The 25037-nt window shown below is 62.4% G+C and overlaps 1 protein-coding gene across 1 annotated transcript; it reads left to right on the top strand.

Annotated features, from left to right (window-relative positions):
- The first annotated feature begins 244 nt into the window (after positions 1–244).
- On the top strand, positions 245–24774 carry TPO (thyroid peroxidase). Its single transcript, XM_054728101.1, has 15 exons — positions 245–362; positions 2224–2308; positions 2918–3069; positions 4204–4336; positions 5418–5547; positions 5923–6126; positions 7220–7729; positions 14240–14492; positions 15621–15791; positions 16924–17161; positions 18297–18502; positions 19196–19366; positions 20763–20894; positions 21381–21480; positions 24657–24774. The coding sequence occupies exons 1-15, from the start codon at positions 260–262 to the stop codon at positions 24718–24720; spliced, it is 2652 nt and encodes an 883-aa protein (XP_054584076.1). The 5' UTR covers positions 245–259; the 3' UTR covers positions 24721–24774.
- Positions 24775–25037: the final 263 nt, after the last annotated feature.

Below are 25037 nucleotides of genomic sequence, written 5' to 3' on the forward strand. Positions count from 1 at the left end.
CCTCCCAGGAACTTGACACAATGGACGTCAGCATGCCACAGGGTCAGGTGTCGCTGAGCTGGTCTGCTGACCGGCAGGGGCAGCGGTCTTCCCGCTCCGGGAGGGATTCGGGTCCTCGCAGCCCACGCCAGCCTCTGGGAACCTGTCGCCGCGGAGGGGCAGTGAGCGCCAGCCGACCGAGGGCCTGATGACAAGTTGCCCCAAAAGGCGGCTCCTGGGCCCCAGGCCCTGACCGCGTGCCTCTTCTTTTGGTTGTAGAATGAGAGCGCCGGCCGCCCCGGGCGTCACGCTGGTCTTGGCCTGCAGCCTCCTGCTCTGCAGCCTCCTGCTCTTCCCCTTCCTGAGGGGCGAGGCCCTCTGGGGTAAGTGACAGCTGGATGGGCTCTGAGGACCCGACAGAGTCCCCGCCCTCAATTCCAGAGCAGAAGGCGCTGGTGGCTCAGAGGCAGGTGCGAGACCCTCGGGTCCTGTCCCTTTCCCAGAAAGAGAAGAGCCACTCGAGTTTAAGAGAATGAAAACACAGCTCTTTCTGGAAAAGAACCGATTTTCCCAGGAGTACACGACAGACGTGTCCATTTACCTGCTCAGCTACTTGGAGCAGGAGTGTTTCTTGGGGAGCATCTGCTTGCTCCTTTGCCGTGAAGTCCTTCCGTTAAGTAACTCCTGTGGTGCCCTTGGGGAATCAGGGTGTTACATCACCAGACGAGGTGACGAAAGCAGAAAGTCCTGGCTGATGAAAGAAAATAAGATGCAGATGAACAGCAGGAAGCAGAGGTGTGGCCAGCAGAGAGAGGTGTAGCCTACAGAGGGGAGGCATGGCCAATAGGGAGAGGCGTGGCCAGCAGGAAGAGATGTGGTCAGCAGGGAGAGGCGTAGCCTACAGAGGGGAGGGTGGTCAGCAGGGAGAGGGTGGCCAGTAGAGGGGAGGCGTGGCCAGCAGGGAGAGGGTGGCCAGTAAAGGGGCATTGCCTACAGAGTGGAGGCGTGGCCAGTAGAGGGGAGGCGTGGCCTGCAGAGGGGAGGCGTGGCCAGCAGGGAGGGGCGTGGCCAGTAGAGAGGGGCGTGGCCAGTAGGGAGGGGCGTGGCCAGTAGGGAGAGGGTGGCCAGCAGGGAGAGGCGTGGTCTGCAGGGAGAGGGTGGCCAGCAGGGAGAGGGTGGCCAGTAGGGAGGGGCGTAGCCTACAGCGGGAGAAGCAGGAAGCAGCCTTTGTTTAAAAAGGAAAAAGCTGGCAAATTCATTCCAGTTCCTGGACTTTGTACCCTTCACTGGAGCCTCGCATTTTAACCCAGAAATAGGTTTGCCACGTTGTCTCACTGGGTCTGGACCATGTGCACTGGGGCTCCCAACCAGCAGGTGCTCATTTCTCCAGCTCTGGCGGCTCAATGGGGGGTCTGCCGAGGGCCGCGTCCCCCGGGGTCTCTGCTGTCAGGGCCGGGACCCTGTGCGTAGGCCCCCCCTCCTCCCACCCTCAAACGGGGCGACGGGATGTCAACCTGCGAATGTGGAGACAAGCCCCAGAGCATGGCGCTTCCTGACCATTGCACCGACTAAAAGATAAAAGGGGACTCTCTTCACTGGGAACTGCGGTGCATCGGAGTGACTTATCTTGTTAAAAGCACAGTTAAGCCCTAGCCGGTGTGGCTCAGTGGATGGAGCGTCGGCCTGTGGACCGAGGGTCCTGGGTTCGATTCTGGTCAAGGGCACATACCTTGATTGCAGACTCCTCCCTGGCCAGGGCCCTGGTTGGAGCTCGTGCAGGAGGCGCCCAATCGATGTGTTTCTCTCACATTAATATTTTAATATATCTTTCTTTCCCTCTCTCTTCCACTCTCTCTAAAAATCAATGGAAAAAAATCCTCCGGTGAGGATTAAAAAAAAAAAAAAAAGCACAAGTTGAAAGAGGCAAATATTACATGGATTTTCTGTATTGCTGGTTCAGGTAACAAAACTATTCAGACAAGGAGACAGAATCATAGCGGCCGGGCCGGTGAGAAAAAGGCACAGCCCACGGCACCCACGTGCGGCCAGAGCAGGGGGCCCTTCCCGGTGCCCGGCACCCGCGCTCTGCCCGCCGGGAGCTGCCACAGGTTAAGGTGGGAAGACGCAGGGCCCAGGTGCAAGCGGCCAGCGCTGCCCACAGCCTCCCGCTGGCTCCACGGAGAGGCTGACAGGATGGCGGTGCTGCCCGTTGGCGCGGCGCTGAGGGTGGCCCTGGTTCCGCAGGGAAGTCCGAGGACTCGCACGCGCTCAGCCTTTTGGAGGAGAGCCGGCGCCTGGTGGACGTGGCCATCTACAGCAGGAGGGAGAGGTACGCCCGAGCCCACAGAGGGACCTGCCCCGCCCGTGCCCGGTGTGCCTGGCCCTGTGACTCCTCCTGTCTCCCAAGTTTAACCTCACAGCCACCTCCAAAACTGGCCCCAGAGTCTCCGTTTGGCAATGTTCAGTCTCCCAGTCTTCCTCTAGCAAAACAGAGCCAAGCACAGCCATCGCCCGACCGATGACCGATGACCGATCCCGGCGTGGGGGTGGGGGTGGAGGATTGGAAGTCCTGCCGGGTGGGCGGTTTCTCTCCCAAGAATTAGGCACCAGCTGCGGAGACAGGATTAAGGGTGCCACCGTCACCCTCCTGTGGTGGCTGCTGGGATAGAGCCGAGGCTCAGCGGGGCTGTGGGTCTAAATCTGCCCATGGTCTCTCTTTTAAAATTTTTTTCAGAGAGGAAGGGAGAGGGAGAGAAACATCCATGATGAGAGAGAACCATTGATCGGCTGCCTCTCCTCTGGGATCGAGCCACAACCTGGGCATGTGCCCTGACCGGGAATGGAACCGTGACCTCCTGCTTCACAGGTCGATGCTCTACCACTGGGAACACCAGCTGGGCCAGAAGCAGTGACTTTACATCTCCCCTTTGTGCCCCAGAAACCTCAGGAAGAGAGAAATCGTTTCTCCATCTCAGCTTCCGTCTTTTCCCAAACGCCCTGAGCCGACAAGCCGGGCTGTTTCCCGAGCAGCAGAGATCATGGAGACGTCTGTACGAAGGCTTTACCGGAGGCCGTCACAGCCTCCAACAGGTGAGCGAGCGCTCGGGGTCCCGGTCCCCCCAGGAGTGCCAGCCAGGAGCACACCTTCTTCAGGGGCCGGGTGGGGGCCCCAGGGGTCTGTCTCGCTGCCCCCAGGAAGGCGTGACTCCTACTCACACACGCAGGACTAGCCCAGCAGCTGGTAACACATGGTATTTTGCTTTTGTTCGTCTGAGGATGAACGATTGCTCTGCTATTCAAATTGGATTTGGAGAACCAGCTCGAAATTAATTGGTGAATAAACAGCAATAGAACTGGCAAAAGAGAACCCCACAAAAACGAAAGAGCCTGTTTTCTGGGGTCCTGACCTCGAACATTCACCGAAATCAACAGGAAGGAGCAGGGAGGTTTTGTAGGTGGACACACCCGTCTCGTCAGAGGACTTGGCCCGGCAGGACTTAGGCAGGGAGGGTAGCTACCAGGGGGTCGCCGTCCACTGAACCACCATGTGGCCGGACACAGGCCTCAGCTGGGCCGTGTGCCACCGAAGACGTGCCCAGTGAGGTCAGGGTCACCCGCGAACCGGCCTTCCCCAGCTCAGAGCTCGAGAACTGCTTTTCCGAAAGATCGGAAGAAACTAAAATTTAAAAGCCCGTCTTTGGGGATGTTCTCGGGGGTTGAGTGAGAGGATTGTTATGTGGGACCCAGGCCCCGGGAGCACACGCGGTGCTGGGTCAGGGGTCGTGGCCTCACGGAGGGTTTACGTGGGACCCAGAGCCCAGGAACACACACAGGTGCTGGGTCAGGGGTCGTGGCCTCACGGAGGGTTTATGTGGGACCCAGAGCGCCGGGAACACACACGCGGTGCTGGGTCAGGGGACGTGGCCTCACGGAGGGTTTACGTGGGACCCAGAGCCCAGGAACACACACAGGTGCTGGGTCAGGGGACGTGGCCTCACGGAGGGTTTACGTGGGACCCAGGCCCGGGAGCACACGCGGTGCTGGGTCAGGGGTCGTGGCCTCACGGAGGGTTTATGTGGGACCCAGAGCCCAGGAACACACACAGGTGCTGGGTCAGGGGACGTGGCCTCACGGAGGGTTTACGTGGGACCCAGGCCCGGGAGCACACGCGGTGCTGGGTCAGGGGTCGTGGCCTCACGGAGGGTTTACTCTGACGGTTCCCAGATGCTCTGTCGGAGGAGCTGCTGAGCACCATCGCCAACGTGTCGGGGTGCCTGCCCCACATGCTGCCCCCGCAGTGCCCGGACACCTGCCTGGCCGACAAGTACCGGCTCATCACGGGCGCCTGCAACAACAGGTATCTGGTCACCCCGACCTCCTGCAGGTGGATTGGAACCTGACTCCCTCCCGGCCTCCGAGCTCCCGGGTCCTCTGGCCTCTGGCCTGGCCCCTCACCCACCTCTGCACGTCATCTGGACGCCCGTCTGGCCGGCGCTGCCTTCCTCACGGTCCTGTGTCCAAATGCAGGGCCGCTGGGACCCCACACCCTAGGGTGGGGGTGGGGAAAGGGTCACACAGGGTGACCAGGAACGCGGAGGAAGGAGCAGAGGGCGTGATGGGCGGGGATCGGGCCTCAGCCTCGCGCTGCGGGCAGGCCCCACTCGCGGACCGCGGCTGAGACCGGGACCAGCAGGAGGACGTGCAGGTCCTCCCTGCGTCGGGCACACAGCCAGGCCCCGCCCAGGAGAGGCCGGGACTCAGAGGCAGACAAAGACCACCCTGGGGTGCCGAGAGGGGCAGAGAGCAAAGGTCGCGGACCACCACCTCGCTCCTGAACTTGATGGCTCAGCAGTTCCACGACCCGGCGTCCAGCAGCATCTTCGCACTGAACGTCCCGTGTGGGGCAGGAACAGGCACAGCGCCCCGGGTGGTGGTGGGCGCCTGAGGGGCGAGACACCAGCAGTTTTCCAAATTGCATCTTTGCTGGGAGCACCCCAGGTCTCTGTCCTGCAGGGAGGCCTTCCCCCCGCCCCCCAACCCCCCGTGTGGCCCCAGTGTGAGGGGCACCTGAGCGGGAAGGGCTGTTGGAAGGTGGGAAGGTGTGTCCTGGGCTGAGGGAAGGGCGCACCTGGAACGTGAGAGGATCCAGGTCCATGTGCCCCCAGGAGGCCGTTCACTCGGCTGCAGGCCCTGGTGTGAGGCCGGCTGGAGGCCGCGGTGTGAGGCCGGCTGGAGGCCCTGGTGTGAGGCCGGCTGGAGGCCGCGGTGTGAGGCCGGCTGGAGGCCGCGGTGTGAGGCCGGCTGGAGGCCGCATTGAGCAGGGTCCCGGGGAGCCTGCCCGAGGGCTTCCCTTGAGGATGGTTTATTGTAGGTGGACCTGCTGCCTCCCTGCTCCTCCTCCCTCCCCTCCCCACTCACCTGGGCACCTTTGTCTCCAGAGACCATCCCCGGTGGGGCGCCTCCAACACGGCCCTGGCCCGGTGGCTGCCGCCCGCATACGAAGACGGCATCAGCGAACCCCGAGGCTGGAACCCCGACTTCTTATACAACGGGGTTCCCCTGCCCCCGGTCAGTGCCCCCGACGCTGCGGGACCGGTACTAGGGTTAGGCTCTGTGACCTGTCCCTGAGCCCGGTGGAGGTGGAGGTGGAGGTGGAGGTGGAGGTGGAGGTGGCGGGCTGTGTGTGGGTGTCTGGGATTCCCTCCACCCTCACCCCTGCGGGTGGGGCCCCTTGCAGCTGAGGGACTGAGTCACCAGTAGGAGGGGACCGCAGTAAGGTAAGGCCCGCCTGCTGTCTCCCTGGTCTCCCTGGAGGGGTTGGTGGGGGGGGGCCAGGCCTGTGCAGACACTTGCTGGTCAGGTGGCGGCTCACCCCTGGACGTGAGGGTGCCCCCCCAGACAGACCCTACGACGTCCGCCCGACCCGGATCCCTTTCTCTCCAGGTCCGGGAGGTGACTCGGCAGGTCCTGCAAGTTGCCAACGAGGCCGTGCGGGAGGACGGCCAGTACTCGGACCTGCTGGCGGCGTGGGGGCAGTACATCGCCCACGACATCGCCTTCACGCCGCAGGACGCCAGCCAGGCCGCACTCGGGGGCGGCGCCTGCCAGCCGGCCTGCGAGAACCGGAACCCGTGCTTCCCCATCCAGGTACCGTGTCCCCGTCCCTCCTTCCCCATCCAGGTACCGTGTCCCCGTCCCTCCTTCCCCATCCAGGTACCTGGTGTCCCCGTCCCTCCTTCCCCATCCAGGTACCGTGTCCCCGTCCCTCCTTCCCCATCCAGGTACTGGTGTCCCGGGTCCTCCTTCCCCATCCAGGTACCGTGTTCCCGTCCCTCCTTCCCCACCCAGGTACCGTGTTCCCGTCCCTCCTTCCCCATCCAGGTACCGTGTTCCCGTCCCTCCTTCCCCATCCAGGTACCGTGTCCCCGTCCCTCCTTCCCCATCCAGGTACCGTGTCCCCGTCCCCCCTTCCCCATCCAGGTACCGTGTCCCCGTCCCTCCTTCCCCATCCAGGTACCTGGTGTCCCCGGGTCCTCCTTCCCCATCCAGGTACCGTGTCCCCGTCCCTCCTTCCCCACCCAGGTACCGTGTCCCCGTCCCTCCTTCCCCATCCAGGTACCGTGTCCCCGTCCCTCCTTCCCCATCCAGGTACCGTGTTCCCGTCCCTCCTTCCCCATCCAGGTACCGTGTCCCTGGGCCCTCCTTCCCCTTCCAGGTACCGTGTTCCCGTCCCTCCTTCCCCATCCAGGTACCGTGTCCCCGTCCCTCCTTCCCCATCCAGGTACCGTGTCCCCGGGTCCTCCTTCTCCATCCAGGTACCGTGTTCCCGTCCCTCCTTCCCCATCCAGGTACCGTGTCCCCGTCCCTCCTTCCCCTTCCAGGTACCGTGTCCCTGGGCCCTCCTTCCCCATCCAGGTACCGTGTTCCCGTCCCTCCTTCCCCACCCAGGTACCGTGTTCCCGTCCCTCCTTCCCCATCCAGGTACCGTGTCCCTGGGCCCTCCTTCCCCTTCCAGGTACCGTGTCCCCGTCCCTCCTTCCCCATCCAGGTACCGTGTCCCCGTCCCTCCTTCCCCATCCAGGTACCGTGTCCCGGGTCCTCCTTCCCCATCCAGGTACCGTGTCCCGGGTCCTCCTTCCCCATCCAGGTACCCGGTGTCCTGGTCCCTCCTTCCCCATCCAGTACCCGGTGTCTGTGAAGGGGGCGCTGAGACCCCGCGGTGACCGAGCCTCTCCCACAGCTCCTCACCTCCTCAGCCCAGGCCGGCACCACCTGTCTGCCCTTCTACCGGTCGTCGGCCGCCTGCGGCAGCGGGGCCCACGGCGCCCTGTTCGGCCACCTGTCCCCGGGGAACCCGCGGCAGCAGATGAACGGGCTGACCTCCTTCCTGGACGCGTCCACCGTGTACGGCAGCTCCCCGGCCGCCGAGCAGCAGCTGCGGAACTGGACCAGCGCGGAGGGGCTGCTGCGGGTCAACGCGCGCCACAGCGACGCCGGCCGCGCCCACCTGCCCTTCGTCCCGCCCCGTGCGCCCCGGGCCTGCGCTCCCGAGCCCGGCGCCCCTGGCCGCGCGCCCTGCTTCCTGGCGGGGGACAGCCGTGCCAGCGAGGTCCCCGCCCTGACGGCCCTGCACACGCTGTGGCTGCGGGAGCACAACCGCCTGGCGGCCGCGCTCAAGGCCCTCAACCCGCACTGGAGCGCGGACACCGCCTACCAGGAGGCGCGCAAGGTGGTGGGCGCCCTGCACCAGGTGCGCACAGCGCCCTCCCGGCGCCCCGGGCGGGAGCGCAAAGCCGCGTGGGCGTCCCGGGCGGGTGCGCAAAGCCGGTGGGCGCCCTGCACCAGGTTAGCCCGCAGCTTCCAGAGGCCTGGCTGCCCCTGGTCTGCACTCATCCCCTCTGAAAGGTTTGCGACGCAGGAAACAAGACACAGAGTCCAGGCCATGGAAAGGGGGGGAGGTTTTAATCTTGCGCTCCCGGGCGAAACTCACCGGTCCGAGAGTGGGCCAGGGGAGTTCGCGCCAAAATGGGGGCTTAGGTACTTCCTTTATACAGCCGTTTGGTGAGGGGAGGGTGGAGGGCATGAGAGGTGTGGAATTCCTGCCTCGGGCAGGGGTCTGGGAAGGCGCCAGTTATCTTTGTCACCATCTACCTTGCGGATGCTTGCGGGTGCTTGCATGGCTGTGGTCTTTCCCCCCTGCCTCAACCTAACATCCCAGCCTTTTTGGTGATAGGGGGCGCCGAAATCGTCCTGGCTACTTCCTGCTGACCAGGGGCGAAGAGGGTGGGGGATGTTAAAGGCCAGGGTCAGGCAGAGGCGGGTTGAGGGGCAGCCGAGTGTAGGGATGGAGCAGGAGCTGGTTTACAGTCACCCGAGACATTTCTGCGATCCGGAGCGGATGAATTTGAGGAGGCAGGGAGCTAGGGGAATAAAAAGACACAGATGAGAATTAGGGGCCCAATCAGGGGTAGGATCCAGGTAGCTCTAAAGAGAGTTGTCCCGGGAGTGTCTTGCACGCAAATCTTCACTCAGCTCAGTCAGGGTCTGCACGTTCTGTTCCACCACTCTGGACTCATTGATGTAGTAGCAGCATTCTTCCTGAAGGAACATGCAGGTTCCTCCTCTTTAGAAGGTCTAGGGCCCTTCGGTTCTGCAGGGCTATTTGGGCTACTGATGTTACTTGCCGCTGCAGGGAGGCTGAGAAGGTAGTAGTAGACTCCAGGGCTATCTGGAGTCTGTCATTGAAATCCTGAGCAGAGATTATGCTGTTCCCGAGGACCCCCCAGCGAGGCCTATTGAGGCAGCAATACTTACCCCCAACATGACAGGGAGGAAGGCGGCCCTGCGGGCCTGGGGGTGGGATGAAGGGAGCAACCAGGCAAGCTCTCTCCATACAAGGTTAGCTGGGGAACTACTGTGACCCCGAAGCAAGGCCCGGGATCAGAGGAGTTTATGCAGTTGCTTAAGGTGCCATTGCACCAAAAGAAGGTACCCGGGCTGGCCTTGGTGGGACTGGCTGCAGTGTGGTTTTGGGTACAGTTCCAAGTGACCCGTCCCACAGTTACCGGGTTGCTGGTCGGGTAGCATATCCATGGGGGCAAGGTGGGCTCTGGAGTTTCGGGTTCCCAGAGGGGAATGCCAGTCAGGGGAGGCTGACATTCACCATGTCCTTGAGTTCCTGGAGGAGTCATGAGTGGGACGGCAGCCAGCAAAGGTCTTTGGAGAGAGACACATAAAAAGCAGTGCGAGACATTGGGCAGGGTGCGGGTCTCGTTAAGGAATAGTAGAGTGTGTTGGATAAGTTGGAGCCAAGAAGACAGGACTTCTACCCGGGGGGAATCAGGCAGCTTCCCTTTAAGGGAATTTTCGGCCTGTAGGATGCTTTTGGAGACCTGGATTTGGGCCTCCTGGGCCATGACATATTCCCGGGAGATGTAGATGGTCCCTGAAGGGGTTGAGCTCCAACCATCCCCATATAGTTTTCCCATAACGCCCACAACCCATCGCTGGTCCCAGGGGTCCCGGACCCTGATGTTGAAGGTCCCGTCCCTCCAGAAAAAGGGACCAGACCTGACCTCATTGTAGGCATCATTGATGACACAGCCTGACCAGTGGGTCTCAATTACACCTGTCTGGGTTCCGCTGGTCATAAGCAGAGTAGGCATATGGTTGGCCACCATTGCACACTGACCGGAGGTCGACAGCAATCAGGATCTCCGCCTGGCATCCGGCCAGAGGGCAGTCCTGAGATCCTACCTGCCGGGTGATTTGTGTGCTGTCCTGGTCGCAGGTTTCACGGACCTTGAACCTCCACACATAAGCAGGTGGGGGTGGGTGTAGGTTGCCCAGGGCTGGGAGGAGAAGGAGGAGGGGGAGGGCGGCTAAGGCGGACCTTAGTGGGGCCCAACACCTCACATTTATAGAAGTCATGCTGCTCCGGGGTCCTCTTGAGTCTGGAGAGGTGGTGCCCTGATGGATCATCAAGTAGTTTGGCCGCAGTGGGGGTTGTGAGGATTACTGTGTGCAGTCCCGTCCACCTGTCAGCCTGTTCCCGGAGCAGCTGCCTGCCAGTCCTGCCCTGGGAGGTGTCCCCTCATTTGATAAGTAGGAAAGTTGGGGCGCATTCCTCCCTGGGGTGAGCAGGAGGAGCAGGCACTTGTGGCTGCCTCTGGCAGTGTGGGCGAGGTGAAGAGGGATGAAGGCCGTATCCAGGGTCCGCTCGAGTGTTACTATCGCGTAGGAGGCTTTCTGACGTCCCTGGGGGTCTAGACAAGAGCTTCCATCCACAAACAGAGTTAAGTCAGGATTAGAGAGAGGAAGATCTGAGAGTCCTGCCCGAGGTTGAGTGAGGGCCTCTGACGACCTTGGGGCAGGAGTGCTTTGCTACAGGTTGGGTGGAGGCAGCAGGAAGGAGTGTGGCTAGGTTCAGGGCTGGGGACTGAGTTAGGGAGATGTCAGGACTCTCCAGGAGCAGGAGATGGAGTTCCTGCATGGGAGAGGGGGCAAGGAGAGATAAGGACCGGTGTGACAGAAGATCTTGGAGAAGACCTGTAAGGGGTGCTGGAGGCAAATCTTCTGGGCCTCCTTGGTGAGAGCAGCAGCTGCAGCCAGAGCCTGGAGGCAGGGCTGCCATTCCCGAACCGTGGGATCAAACTGTCTGGACAGGTAGGCTGCGGGGTGAAGGCTGGAAGAATCCTACCAGTGGAGGCCAGCTGTATGCCTCTGAGACGTGTCCAGGGAAGGGGCTGCAGAGAAGGAGATCATCTCCATACTGGAGGAGAGTGCTGGGTTCTAACGAGCATTGTCGGAGGGCTCTGTTAGGCCTGGCCAAACAGATGAGGGCTGTCTCGGAACCCCTGGGGCAGGACCGTCCAGGTGAGTGGGTCCTTTTAAAATCCTTGTCAACAGTTAACTTTAAAACTTCTTGGAACAGGCCTCTAACTGCTTGAGTTCAGAACTGAGTTTCTGATAAGCCTGTGCTAGCAAGAAAGTTGTTCTCTAGGGAGGGAGGAGAGGGGAGAGGGCGGGGTGAGAAGGCGCTGAGGCCAGAGCATGTTTGCCGTCAATACCCATGACCGAGATCGTGGAAGGGGCAATGGCCTGGAAAAGGACGGCAAGAACAGAGACGTAGCCCCCGTATGATCAGGAAGGAGATCTGCTTACCCACTACCTTGAGCGGTTACCTGGGGGCCCGGCGAGGGGATGGGTCGTCGAGTCCTGGCATCTTCAGCCTTCAGCCAGTTCCAGCGTGGCCAGCGGCGGGTCATGACCTGGAAGGACGGCCCCTCTACGTTGAGACGCAGAGGGCCCGTCACTTTTCCAGGGGCAGTCACTTTTCCAGTGGCCGCTTTGACCGCACGCCGGGCAAGGCTGGGCTGGAGCCCGGGGTTGGGGGCACTGTGGCCTTCGTTTCTGCACTGGAAGCATCCTCTCGTTGCACCCCCACCACGCACAGTCCCTTTTGGACCAAGCGTGGCTGCCGCCGGCCCCAAAGGTAGCAAGGTTTGGGTTTGCAGACTCATCTCCTGTTGAAGGAGGGCGTACTCTGCCTGCTCCTCACCGGCATTGAAAACCTTAAATGCCATATTCACCAGATCCCGGACAGGGGTCTGAGGGCCATCTGCCTTTTTTTAACTTTTTTCGGATATCGGGGGCTGACTGTGAAATGAAGTGAGTGGCTAGAACTGTTGCTCCGGCCGGGGACCCCCAGGGTCTAGGCGAGTATATAAGGTCAGAGCCTCAGTCAGCCTGTTAAGGAAGACCTCGGGGTTCTCATCTGGTCCCTGAGTAACTTCCCTCAGCTTGTCAAAGTTAACCACCTTGTGGGAGACGGCCTGTAGGCCGGCTATTAGGCATTGGAGCATCTGGTCGCGATGTTGGCGCCCCTCTCGCCCTTCCCTTCGGGGTATCTAGTGGGTACACCCAGCCTGGTTCCTGACGAGGAATGGCCTGGGGAGGTCGGGGAGGGAGGATGGGGGAAGGGAGGGAGCGGACGGCAGGGCAGAGGGAGGCAGGGCGGAAGGATCCCTGTTGCAGGGAGGCCGGCGAGTCAGAGGGGAGGAGGAGGAGGAGGAGGAGGAGGAGGAGGAGGAGGGGGGGCCGCGGACCCGGGGGCTCGGGGGTCTGAGCCCTAGCGACCGGGGCGTCCTGTGCCTGAGCCAGCGGCACTGCCCGCCCTCCCCACGCCTGCTCCCTTGCCGCCTCCGCTCCCCCACCCCGGAGTGCGGGAGCCAGCTGTTCGGAGCGGCTTGCGGGATGGCGGGCGGGTGGCTCTCGCGCTGTGCAGCGGCGATGGTTGCAGCCGCGGGGAAGAAAGCGCAGCGGTGGCCGCGGGAGGGAGCGGCGCGGTCGCGGTGGTGTTACCCAGGGCCGCGGAAGCCGCGGGTGGGCAGGTGAGGTGCTGCCGAGAAAGCACCTGCCACGGGGAAGAAAGGGAGCCGTGGCGAAGGAGGAGGAGGGGGCTGAAAGCGTTCGGCGGGAGGAAGAGGGGTGGAAGCGAGAGAGCAGCTGGGTCCAAAGAGTCAGAGATAAGAAGGAGCAGAGGAGGGCAGAGTCAGAGAGAACAGAGGAGCAGAGGGAGGGACGGGAGCGCAGATTGAAAAAGGCCTGGACACATGGAACCTCCAGCCCCTTCCCAGCTCGTTGGCAGAAGTTGTTAAGGTCGGTCAGGATGTTAAAATCAAAAGTCCCATGTTCAGGCCACTGTGACCTGTTGTCCAATTCATACTGAGGCCATGCCACGGTACAGAAGTAAAGAGGCGTTTAGGACGCAGATCCTGGGACAGGCCCAGCTTAGCCAGATTGGTGAGCAGGCACCCAGCGGCGCCTGCGGGTCAGTTTTGGATTTCTGATTGCCCATTTTGAAACCTAGGGTCAGTAGCGAGGCCCAAGGATCAGCGTCCCAATCATTGAGCCAAGGCTACGGACGGAATCCGAGGGATGGTGGGAGACGTCTCTCGCCGACCCCCTGGGATCAGAGTGAGGCCAAAAGGCCGGAGACCAAGGTGGAGTAGGAACGTCTTCACTACCCCCCAGGGTCAGAACCTTTCCTGGAAAGGTCCGGAGGGCTATGCCCGGAAAGCAATCTCTGACGCGGACCGCGATTTACGGACAGAGACGCCGACGGAGGACCCTAGGAATCAATAGGGACTGGGACTCACCAACTGACGCTGCCGAGCTGGAAAGAAGCCTGAGGGTTCCGGGAGACAAGTGGGGAGGGGTACCCCAAATGGGATACACACTCAATCCCCACCCGGGTTTCGGCACCAGATGAAAGGTTTGCGACGCAGGAAACAAGACACAGAGTCCAGGCCGTGGAAAAGGGGGGGGGGTTTTAATCTTGCGCTCCCGGGCGAAACTCACCGGTCCGAGAGTGGGCCAGGGGAGTTCGCGCCAAAACGGGGGCTTAGGTACTTCCTTTATACAGCCGTTTGGTGAGGGGAGGGTGGAGGGCATGAGAGGTGTGGAATTCCTGCCTCGGGCAGGGGTCTGGGAAGGCTGGCAAGGGTCTGGGAAGGCGCCAGTTATCTTCGTCACCATCTACCTTGCGGGTGCTTGCATGGCTGTGGTCTTTCCTCCATGCCTGGACCTAACACCCTCAGCGGGCTGGCGTGTGACCAGGAGTCTGGCGGGAGCAGGTTCAGTGCGCCCGCTGGTTCCTGGGCCCAGAGCCTTGGGGTTTAACTCAGTGCGCCCTCCTGGCAGCCCCTGGGACCCTGGGCACCAGCTTTGTAGTTTATCCTTGGAATCGACGGAGAACATACAAAGGAAAACAGTGTGTGAGGTCGTGAATTACAAGTTCCACAGGAGCCGGACTCCTTTCCTCATGTGGGGTTTGGGATGTGGAACCGGAGGATTGCTGTTGAGTTACGTGTTAACGTGCCCCAGGGGAGTGGGGGCGGCTCTGACATGCTCCCCAGGCCACTGATGCGGGAGCTGCGAGACTGTCGGACGGCGGGTGCTGCGCCTGCTCACCTGTGTCCATCCTGGGTGGTGTGGGCCCTCCCCAGGCCTCTGAGCCGGGGCTGTGCCGGGGAGACCCTCCTTCCCTGGGTGCGACCAGCCCTGCTGCCTCCCGTCACCCCTCCCCCTCCTCCCCCCTCCCCCTCCTCCCTCCTCCCCCTCCTCCACCCTCCCCCATGCTCCCCTCCCCCTTCTCCCCCTCCCCTCTCCCCCTCCCCTCCCCTCCCGCTCTTCCACCTCTCCCCCCCCTCCCCCCTCCCCCTCCCCCCCTCAGAGGCTCCCTATCTCCTTCCCACAGATCATCACTTTGCGGGATTACGTCCCCAGAATCCTGGGCCCCCAGGCGTTCGGGCAGCACGTGGGCCCCTACGAGGGCTATGACTCCGCCGTGGACCCCACCGTGTCCAACGTGTTCACCACGGCTGCCTTCCGCTTCGGCCACGCCACGGTCCACCCCCGGGTGTGGCGGCTGGACGCCCACTTCCGGGAGATCCTGCCCCCCCTGCTGCTGGGCGACGCCTTCTTCAGCCCCTGGAGGGTCCTTCACGAAGGTGTGAGCCCCTCCTCTCTCCCTTCCTCCCTCCCTCCTCTCTCTCTGTCTCTCTCTCCCCCCCTCTCTCCCTCCCTCCTCTCTCCTCCCTCTCTTTCTCTCTCTCCCTCTCTCTGTCTCTCTGTCTCTCCCCCCCTCTCTCCCTCTCCCGTCTCCCTCTCCCTCTCCCTCTCCCTCTCCCTCTCCCTCTCCCTCTCCCTCTCCCTCTCCCTCCCTCGTTCTCCCTCTCCCTCTCCCTCTCCCCTCTCCCCCTTTCCTCTCTCCCTCTCTCTGTCTCTCCCTCTCCCTCTCCCTCTCCCCCCCCCCGCCCCCCCCCCCTCGCCCCTGTTCTCTCTCTGTCTGTGTGTCCGGAAGCTTCTCTCCTGCTCCTACGGCTCTTGGCTCTGAGTGGCTGAGGGGAGGAGGGGGAGGAGGCCACTGTACCCGCTCGGTGGCCACTGAACGGTCAGCACGCCGTGTGGGAGAGGCCAGGGTGCAGCCAGGCTACCAGAGGGTCTGACCGGTCCCCACGGGGTCCCCGGGGATGGCTGGTGCTTTGGAGGTGAAGGGCTGCCCCCCACCTCTCAGGGCTCCCTCAGCCACGCCAAGTCCTCATTGCTGCTCCTGATGTGCGAATTCAGCAAATGCTTCCCTTGACTGTAATGTTTTTGCTGCAGAAAAATAAAGCAAAACACTTGAGCATCCGCCCTGGTTGTTCCGTGGTTAGAGCCACGGACGGAGGGTCCCGGTTCGATTCCCGATCAAAGGCACGCACCTCGGGTGCAGGCTCGATCCCTGGCTCTGGTCAGGGCACATGTGGGAGGCAAATCGCTGTGTCTCTCTCTCCCCCTCCTTCCTCCCATCCACTCTCTGGAAATCAGTGGGGAAAGGAGCCTCGGGTGAGGATTAAGAACAAAACACGGGAGCATCTGAGGGGCTCAGGTCTGGGTCCCCTCGGACCTACGTCCCGACCGCCCCGCACCCGAGTCAGTCCCCTCAGACGCGGGTCCCGGCGAGGGCCAGGCACCCCAGACGGCATCTGAGAGAACTGGGAGCTCCGGGGGCCGAGTCGTGGGCCCCAGGACACTGGTTAGGAAAGCGCGTGGCTGAGGCCCGGCCGGGGACACGTCGCCCTCGGGGTGTCTTGCAGGAGGTGTGGACCCCCTGGTGCGGGGCCTCCTGGCCAGGCCGGCCAAGCTGCCGGCGCCGGGCCAGCTGGTGAGCGAGGAGCTGACCGAGAGGCTGTCGGTGCTGGCGCCCGCCGGGACCTTCGACCTGGCGTCGCTGAACCTGCAGCGGGGCCGGGACCACGGGCTGCCAGGTGAGCGGCCTGCTCCCCGAGTCGGCTCTGCAGCAACCGTGTCTGCAAACCCGCCGTCCACGTCCGGGCTTTCCCATAACGATGGGTGCAGCCTCGCCTGCCTCCTGTGTCGTGTTGTTGCTTTCTGGGCTGAAATGCGTTTATTGTTTTTATTTTTATGTTTTAAATATATTTTTTTATTTCAGAGAGGAAGGGGAGAGAGAGAGAGAGAAACACATCCATGATGAGAGAGAATCATGGATCGGCTGCCTCCTGCACGCCCCCTACTGGGGATGGAGCCCACAACCCAGGCCTGGGCCTTGACTTAAATCGAACCCGGGACCCTTCAGTCCAGGCTGATGCTCTATCCACTGAGCCACACCAGCTAGGGCTATTTTTACTTATTTTAATTTTTTCCCTTGGTATTATATTTCCTGCTTTATTATTATTTTTAATGTTTACACTCTTTATCTTTTATTTTTATTTTAAAAATCTTTATTGTTGAAAGTATCACATGTTCCCCTTTCCCCGCATTGACCCTTCCAGCCACCCTGCTCCCCGCCAGCCCTCACCCCTGTTGTCTGTCCATGGGGGACGCGTATTTGCACACAAGTTCTTTGGTGATCACGTCCCCCTCACCCACCCCCCCTCCCTCTCCTCTGTCCAAAGAGGAGCTGCTCACTCCCTTAGACACCGGGACCCCGTGGGCCTGGCGCCCTGGGAGGGGAGGGCCCTGCGGGGGGTGGGGCGGGGAGGGGGCGGGGGTCAGGGAGGCTGGCTGTCCCGGGCCATCGCGGAGTCTGCGTCAGGCTTCCCAGGGCCGCCTGCGCGACACACGTCACGGGGAGGTCGGGGTCCACGCCTCCTGTCCCCCGTCCCCCCGGTCCTCCTGCCCCCCCCCCGCCCCGGCCTGGGCTGTGCCTAACCCGCTGGCCCAACCTCCCCGCCATGGTGTGCCCGGCCCCTCTGCTCAGGCCGGGCCCTGGGCTGTCCCCCTGCGCCCCTCACTCGGGTCCACACTGGCCCCCCCTCTCCCTCAGCTGTCCCCTCCACACCCCCTGCCCCCTGCCCCCTGCCCCGTGCCCCCATGGCCCACCCTGTGCCCCGTGCCCCCATGGCCCACCCCGTGCCCCGTGCCCCCTGCCCCGTGCAGGGTACAACGCCTGGCGGGAGTTCTGCGGGCTGCGCAGGCTGCACACCCGGGCTGACCTCGGCAGCGTCATTGCCAACGGCAGCGTCGCCGACCGGATCATGCGCCTGTACCGGCACCCGGACAACGTGGACGTCTGGCTGGGCGGCCTGGCCGAGGACCTGCTGCCGGGCGCGCGGACCGGGCCCCTGTTCGCCTGCCTCATCGGGAGGCAGATGAAGGCCCTGAGGGACGGCGACCGGTAGGTGTCGGGCCGTCACACCACGTCCGGGTCACAGGGGGTCAGCCAGGCCTGGGGTCCGGGTCACAGGGGGTCAGCCAGGCCTGGGGTCCGGGTCACAGGGGGTCAGCCAGGCCTGGGGTCCGGGTCACAGGGGGTCAGCCAGGCCTGGGGTCTGGGTCACAGGGGGTCAGCCAGGCCTGGGGTCTGGGTCACAGGAGGTCAGCCAGGCCTGGGGTCTGGGTCACAGGGGGTCAGCCAGGCCTGGGGTCCGGGTCTCAGGGGGTCAGCCAGGCCTGGGGTCCGGGTCACAGGGGGTCAGCCAGGCCTGGGGTCCGGGTCACAGGGGGTCAGCCAGGCCTGGGGTCCGGGTCACAGGAGGTCAGCCAGGCCTGGGGTCCGGGTCACAGGGGGTCAGCCAGGCCTGGGGTCTGGGTCACAGGAGGTCAGCCAGGCCTGGGGTCTGGGTCACAGGGGGTCAGCCAGGCCTGGGGTCCGGGTCTCAGGGGGTCAGCCAGGCCTGGGGTCCGGGTCACAGGGGGTCAGCCAGGCCTGGGGTCCGGGTCACAGGGGGTCAGCCAGGCCTGGGGTCCGGGTCACAGGAGGTCAGCCAGGCCTGGGGTCTGGGTCTCAGGGGGTCAGCCAGGCCTGGGGTCCGGGTCACAGGGGGTCAGCCAGGCCTGGGGTCCGGGTCACAGGGGGTCAGCCAGGCCTGGGGTCCGGGTCACAGGGGGTCAGCCAGGCCTGGGGTCCGGGTCACAGGGGGTCAGCCAGGCCTGGGGTCTGGGTCACAGGGGGTCAGCCAGGCCTGGGGTCTGGGTCACAGGGGGTCAGCCAGGCCTGGGGTCCGGGTCACAGGGGGTCAGCCAGGCCTGGGGTCCGGGTCACAGGGGGTCAGCCAGGCCTGGGGTCCGGGGGGCCCCCGCTCAGCAGGCCTGTGGCCGGCAGGCTCACTCCCCGTGACGCTGGTGATTTAACAATTGGGGTTCTCCCAGGAGAGCCCCTGGCCCCCATTCACGCCCAGCGGCAGCGTCTCAAGTGGCCGACTCCGGGGAGAAATGCCGGACGTCCTCTCGCTCGGAGCCGTGCCCTCACCGCCCGGGGGTCCCGGACGGAGCACTGACCGGCGGCCCCTCCGTTGCTCCCTCCTCTTCAGGTTTTGGTGGGAACACGGCGGGGTGTTCACGGAGGCGCAGAGGCGGGAGCTGGGGACGCACTCCCTGTCGCGGGTCATCTGTGACAACACGGGCCTCCCCCGCGTGCCCGCCGACGCCTTCGGCGCTGCCGCGTTCCCCCAGGACTTCACGCCGTGCGAGGGCGTCCCCGGCCTGGACCTGGAGGCCTGGAGGGAAGCTCCCCCAGGTGACGGAGCCCCTGCCGCCGGGTTAGGGCGCGGGCTCCAGCGCAGAGGCGGCTTCCGATCGAGCAGCACGCTGGGAGGAAGCAGCAGGGAGCCGGGCCGTCCCCGTGGCGTCCCCGTGGGAGGCAGGATATCTCAGCCGCCCCCACCCCTCCCCGTGGGAGGACGCTGCCCGTGTGGCTGGGTCAGGGCCGAGGGGGCGGCAGCCACGGTTCCCGACTCACAGGAGCCCAAGGCCCCTGGTTGAGAAGCCATCGCCGACACATTTTAAAAAATATGTTTTAATTGATGTCAGAGAGGAAGGGAGAGGGAGGGAGAGAAACATCCATGATGAGAGAGAATCATCGATCCACTGCCCCTGCACGCCCACACGGCACTGAGCCCACAGCCCGGGCCTGTGCCCTGTCCTCGGGGAGACACTAAGCCAAGGGCACAGGGTGGGGACTCGAGGGCGGAGATGCCAGGAGAGGTGGCAGGTTTCCCATTGAGGGAAGAGAAGCTGCAACCTGGGAGGGCCGTGTGGGGCCTGGGGGGCTGTGTGGGGGGCTGTGTGGGGCCTGGGGGGCTGTGTGGGGGGCTGTGTGGGGCCTGGGGGGACCCTGTGGAGCGTGAGGGGCCTGGGGGGCTGTGTGGGGTCTGGGAGCGGCCCTCGGGAGGTGATGAGGTGACAGCTGACTGCCCTCTCCCCGGCCCAGAGGACGTGTGCGGCCCCCTGGAGCGTGTGGCACACGGGGACGCGGTGCTGTGCGGGCCCCCAGGCCGGCGTGTGCTCGTGTTCTCCTGCCGGCGCGGGTTCCGGCTGCAGGGGCCCCAGCAGCTCGCCTGCTCCCGCCGGGGCCGGGCTGACCAGCCCCCCGAGTGCACAGGTCAGTTGCCCGACAGGCGTCTTCCAGTGGCTCTGCCCAACCTGCCCTTCGGACTCCGTTAACACGGGCTGTTCACCGGGAGGCGCTCTGGGCACAGGCGTCCCCACGCGTGTGGCTGGGAGGTCACGGTCCGCTCCTGCCGACCTGGCCCCGGGGACACCTTTCCCGGACGAGGCGTCCGGTGGGCACATCAGGTGCCACGGGGGGGGGGGGGGGGGGTGCAGGCGGGACGGGCCGGCAGCCTGGGGCGGGGAGGGGGGATTGTGGTGAAGAAGCTGCAGCGCCAGTTGCTCTGGACTCGAAACGGAAGCGTCCACAGGAAGAGGCCAAGGCCAGGCGCAGGCCCACACCCCGCCCCCCGCCGCCCGCTGGCCGTGACGTGGCCGCTGCTGCCTGGTTCTCACCGTTTACCGCTCCCACGGTCACGCCTGCAGCGCACCCTCCGGCAGCAAAAGTTAGCACACGGGAGGCGTCAGCGCGGTTCAGACTTAGTGCCCGCCCACCATCCAGGCCTGGCCCCGCTGCCTGGCTCCATGGTGGCGGGACACCGAGGACAGGGCCAGGGACCACAGCTCCCAGCGCGGTGACCGTCCTCCTCCAGGAGGGGACGGAGTGGGGCAGCGGGCTCCCTGGGGGAAGGGGCCACCCACATGAGTCACAGCGGGCTCAGGTCAGGCTCAGGTCAGGCTCAGGTCAGACTCAGGGTCAGGCTCGGGGTCAGGCTCGGGGTCAGGCTCAGGTCAGGCTCAGGTCAGGCTCGGGGTCAGGCTCAGGTCAGGCTCAGGTCAGGCTCGGGGTCAGGCTCAGGTCAGGCTCAGGGTCAGGCTCAGGTCAGGCTCAGGTCAGGCTTGGGGTCAGGCTCAGGGTCAGTCTTGGCATCAGGCTCAGGTCAGGCTCGGGGTCAGGCCCAGGTCAGGCTCAGGTCAGGCTCAGGGTCAGGCTCAGGTCAGGCTCGGGGTCAGGCTCGGGGTCAGGCTCAGGTCAGGCTCAGGTCAGGCTCGGGGTCAGGCCCAGGTCAGGCTCAGGGTCAGGCTCAGGTCAGGCTCGGGGTCAGGCTCAGGTCAGGCTCAGGTCAGGCTCAGGTCAGGCTCGGGGTCAGGCTCAGGGTCAGTCTTGGCATCAGGCTCAGGTCAGGCTCAGGTCAGACTCAGAGTCAAGCTCAGGTCAGACTCAGGGTCAGGCTCAGGTCAGGCTCAGGTCAGGCTCGGGGTCAGGCTCAGGTCAGGCTCAGGTCAGGCTCAGGTCAGGCTCAGGTCAGGCTCGGGGTCAGGCTCAGGGTCAGGCTCGGGGTCAGGCTCAGGGTCAGGCTCAGGGTCAGGCTCGGGGTCAGGCTCGGGGAGGGGGAGGGGGCTGTGGCGGGTCCTCAGCCGGGTCCTGACCTCCGTGCTCTGTGCAGACGTTGATGAGTGTGAAGACGAGCGGAGGCCACCCTGCCCGGCGCCCGCCCGCTGCAGGAACACCCAGGGCAGCTTCCGGTGCGAGTGCTCGGAGCCGTACGCGCTGGGAGACGACGGGCGGACCTGTGTCGGTGAGCCCACCCCTCGGGGCCCCGAGTTATCCTGGGAGCTCAGCAGGGTGTTTCATCGTGTACAGAACAGAGAGGGTGGGCGACTCGCTCAGGACCACACAGCCTGAGGCAGATCTAGGATTCGTAACGCGGCTTCTAGCTCCTGTAAAAGAAGAACAACGTGCAGATACATGTTAAACGGAAAGACAGATTTATCCCCCTCCCGCAGAGGGGAGGGGCCGCCGTGCAGGACTGAGCTTAACCCCAAGTCCAGCAAAGACCAGGGTGCACAGCCAGAGGCGGAGCGAGGGCGAAGGGAAGGCAGCAGAGGCACGGTGGACAGACTTGGGATCGGGGTCAGGCTCAGGTCCGGTCAGGGTTGGGGTCAGGTCAGGGTCGGGGTCACAGTCAGCTCAGGGTCAGGGTCAGGGTCAGGTCAGGCTCAGGGTCAGGCACACTGACACTGCCTGAGACCCACGGCTTGCTGACCGGCTGGCTCTCACCCAGACTCCGGGCGGCTCCCGAAGGCGTCCTTGGTGTCCATCGCGCTGGGCGCCCTGCTGGTCTGCGTCCTGGCAGCCGCCGCCTGGACGGTGATTTGCAGGTGGTAAGTCCCGTCTTCAGGGACCAGGAGCCCCCGTTCTCCCCGTGGAGGCTGGTGACCGCGCTGCCAGGCCCCACCTCTGCGTCCTCTGCACACGAGGACGCTCAAGTTTCTCTCATCTGTCGCCTCGCTCCTCTTCTCTCCGTTTTCTTAGATCTCTGGCTCCTCCCCTCATTCTCAAAATTTTCTCCCATCTCACGCTTCTCCTCTCATTCTCTCCATTTTCGTGGATCTCTCGCTTTTCTCCTTATTCTTTTAATTTTCTCTCATCTCTTGCTTCTCTCCTCATTCTCTCAAATTTCCTGTATTTCTAGCTTTTCTCCTCCTGTTCTCCATTTTCTTCCAACTCTTGCTTCTCTCCTAATTTTCTCTATTTATCTCTCACTTCTCTACACATTCTCTAAATTTTCTCGGATTTCTTGCTTCTGTCCCCATTCTCTCAATTTTCTTGCATCAATCGCTTCTCTCCTCGTTCTTTCCATTTTCTCTCCTCTCTCCCTTCTCCCCTCATTCCGTCCATTTTCGTGGACCTCTCGTTGTTCTCCTCGATCTCCCACGTTTCTCTCCTCTCTCCCTTCTCCCCTCATTCCGTCCATTTTCGTGGATCTCTCGTTGTTCTCCTCGATCTCCCACGTTTCTCTCCTCTCTCCCTTCTCCCCTCATTCCGTCCATTTTCGTGGATCTCTCGTTGTTCTCCTCTATCTCCCACGTTTCTCTCCTCTCTGCCTTCTCCCCTCATTCCGTCCATTTTCGTGGATCTCTCGTTGTTCTCCTCGATCTCCCACGTTTCTCTCCTCTCTCCCTTCTCCCCTCATTCCGTCCATTTTCGTGGATCTCTCGTTGTTCTCCTCGATCTCCCTCGTTTCTCTCCTCTCTCCCTTCTCCCCTCATTCCGTCCATTTTCGTGGATCTCTCGTTGTTCTCCTCCATCTCCCACGTTTCTCTCCTCTCTCCCTTCTCCCCTCATTCCGTCCATTTTCGTGGATCTCTCGTTGTTCTCCTCCATCTCCCACGTTTCTCTCCTCTCTCCCTTCTCCCCTCATTCCGTCCATTTTCGTGGATCTCTCGTTGTTCTCCTCGATCTCCCACGTTTCTCTCCTCTCTCCCTTCTCCCCTCATTCCGTCCATTTTCGTGGATCTCTCGTTGTTCTCCTCGATCTCCCACGTTTCTCTCCTCTCTCCCTTCTCCCCTCATTCCGTCCATTTTCGTGGATCTCTCGTTGTTCTCCTCGATCTCCCACGTTTCTCTCCTCTCTCCCTTCTCCCCTCATTCCGTCCATTTTCGTGGATCTCTCGTTGTTCTCCTCGATCTCCCACGTTTCTCTCCTCTCTCCCTTCTCCCCTCATTCCGTCCATTTTCGTGGATCTCTCGTTGTTCTCCTCGATCTCCCACGTTTCTCTCCTCTCTCCCTTCTCCCCTCATTCCGTCCATTTTCGTGGATCTCTCGTTGTTCTCCTCGATCTCCCACGTTTCTCTCATCTCTCCCTTCTCCCCTCAATCCGTCCATTTTCGTGGATCTCTCGTTGTTCTCCTCGATCTCCCACGTTTCTCTCCTCTCTCCCTTCTCTCCTCATTCCGTCCATTTTCGTGGATCTCTCGTTGTTCTCCTCGATCTCCCACGTTTCTCTCATCTCTCCCTTCTCCCCTCATTCCGTCCATTTTCGTGGATCTCTCGTTGTTCTCCTCGATCTCCCAAGTTTCTCTCCTCTCTCCCTTCTCCCCTCATTCCGTCCATTTTCGTGGATCTCTCGTTGTTCTCCTCGATCTCCCACGTTTCTCTCCTCTCTCCCTTCTCCCCTCATTCCGTCCATTTTCGTGGATCTCTCGTTGTTCTCCTCGATCTCTCACGTTTCTCTCCTCTCTCCCTTCTCCCCTCATTCCGTCCATTTTCGTGGATCTCTCGTTGTTCTCCTCGATCTCCCACGTTTCTCTCCTCTCTCCCTTCTCCCCTCATTCCGTCCATTTTCGTGGATCTCTCGTTGTTCTCCTCGATCTCCCACGTTTCTCTCCTCTCTCCCTTCTCCCCTCATTCCGTCCATTTTCGTGGATCTCTCGTTGTTCTCCTCGATCTCCCACGTTTCTCTCCTCTCTCCCTTCTCCCCTCATTCCGTCCATTTTCGTGGATCTCTCGTTGTTCTCCTCCATCTCCCACGTTTCTCTCCTCTCTCCCTTCTCCCCTCATTCCGTCCATTTTCGTGGATCTCTCGTTGTTCTCCTCGATCTCCCACGTTTCTCTCCTCTCTCCCTTCTCCCCTCATTCCGTCCATTTTCGTGGATCTCTCGTTGTTCTCCTCGATCTCCCACGTGTCTCTCCTCTCTCCCTTCTCCCCTCATTCCGTCCATTTTCGTGGATCTCTCATTGTTCTCCTCGATCGCCCACGTTTCTCTCCTCTCTCCCTTCTCCCCTCATTCCGTCCATTTTCGTGGATCTCTCGTTGTTCTCCTCGATTTCCCACGTTTCTCTCCTCTCTGCCTTCTCCCCTCATTCCGTCCATTTTCGTGGATCTCTCGTTGTTCTCCTCGATCTCCCACGTTTCTCTCCTCTCTCCCTTCTCCCCTCATTCCGTCCATTTTCGTGGATCTCTCGTTGTTCTCCTCGATCTCCCACGTTTCTCTCATCTCTCCCTTCTCCCCTCATTCCGTCCATTTTCGTGGATCTCTCGTTGTTCTCCTCGATCTCCCACGTTTCTCTCATCTCTCACTTCTCTCCCCATTCCCTCACTTTTCTTGGGTCTCTCGCTCTTCTCCTCAATCTCTCCATTTCCCCCATCCCTGTCTTCTCTCTTTATTCTCTGTATTTTCTTGGGTCTCTCGCTCTTCTCCTCAATCTCTCCATTTCCCCCATCCCTGTCTTCTCTCTTTATTCTCTGTATTTTCTTGGATTTCCCGCTTCTCTCCTCATTCTCTCTATTTCCTCCCTTCGCTCCCTTTGGTTTTCATTCTCTCCTCTCTTGCTTCTGTCCCCGTCTCTCCATTTTCTTGGCTCTCTCTCGTCTCTCCTCTTTATCTCAGTTTCTCTCGTCTGTCCCTTCTCTCCTCGTTCTCCACGTTTCCTTGAGGCCCCACGGGGTGAGCTGCTCCGTGAGCCGCACCCGGAGGAGGACAGGGCGAGGGTCTGTCGCTCACCTTCCGCAGCAGCAGCTCGCACCCTCCTCACCGGGAACGCTGTTCCTCGTAGGTCCTCGGTGACGGCGTCTCTGTCCCCAAATGGCGATGGTCGTTCCTGGGAAGCCGGTCTGTGACCCGACGAGGACGTCTCGGCCGCGTTCACCGACCTCCCTCTGTCGCTGAGACTCGCCTGGCGTCTGCAGAGGAGCCACGGGGGGTGGGGTGACCCGTAGCTCCTCACCACCCGCCAGTAAGGGGGGCGGCTCCGCGTTTGGGGCCATTCCCACGAAGCCCTGTGCCGCCTCAGGCCCGCTGCCCACGGGGGTGGTGTCTGCCGTCTGCGTCTGCGGGTCCCTGGGGGATGGATTTCTGCCTCGGACAAGAAGGAGCCAGCCTTGTCCCTGCCACGGGTCCCGGAATAACCAGGTGCCGTGGCTCGGAATCCTGACAG

The sequence above is a fragment of the Eptesicus fuscus genome, chromosome 16, assembly GCF_027574615.1.
Source record: "Eptesicus fuscus isolate TK198812 chromosome 16, DD_ASM_mEF_20220401, whole genome shotgun sequence".
NCBI classification, from domain to species: domain Eukaryota; kingdom Metazoa; phylum Chordata; class Mammalia; order Chiroptera; family Vespertilionidae; genus Eptesicus; species Eptesicus fuscus.

What these genes read in the sequence shown, in the direction of transcription:
- TPO (XM_054728101.1), top strand. Translation starts at nt 260, where the DNA reads ATGAGAGCGCCGGCCGCCCCGGGCGTCACGCTGGTCTTGGCCTGCAGC. An exon ending in CTGGAGGGAAGCTCCCCCAG is followed by an intron (nt 18,503 to 19,195) that starts GTGACGGAGCCC and finishes TCCCCGGCCCAG; the next exon opens with AGGACGTGTGCGGCCCCCTG. An exon ending in CGACGGGCGGACCTGTGTCG is followed by an intron (nt 20,895 to 21,380) that starts GTGAGCCCACCC and finishes GCTCTCACCCAG; the next exon opens with ACTCCGGGCGGCTCCCGAAG.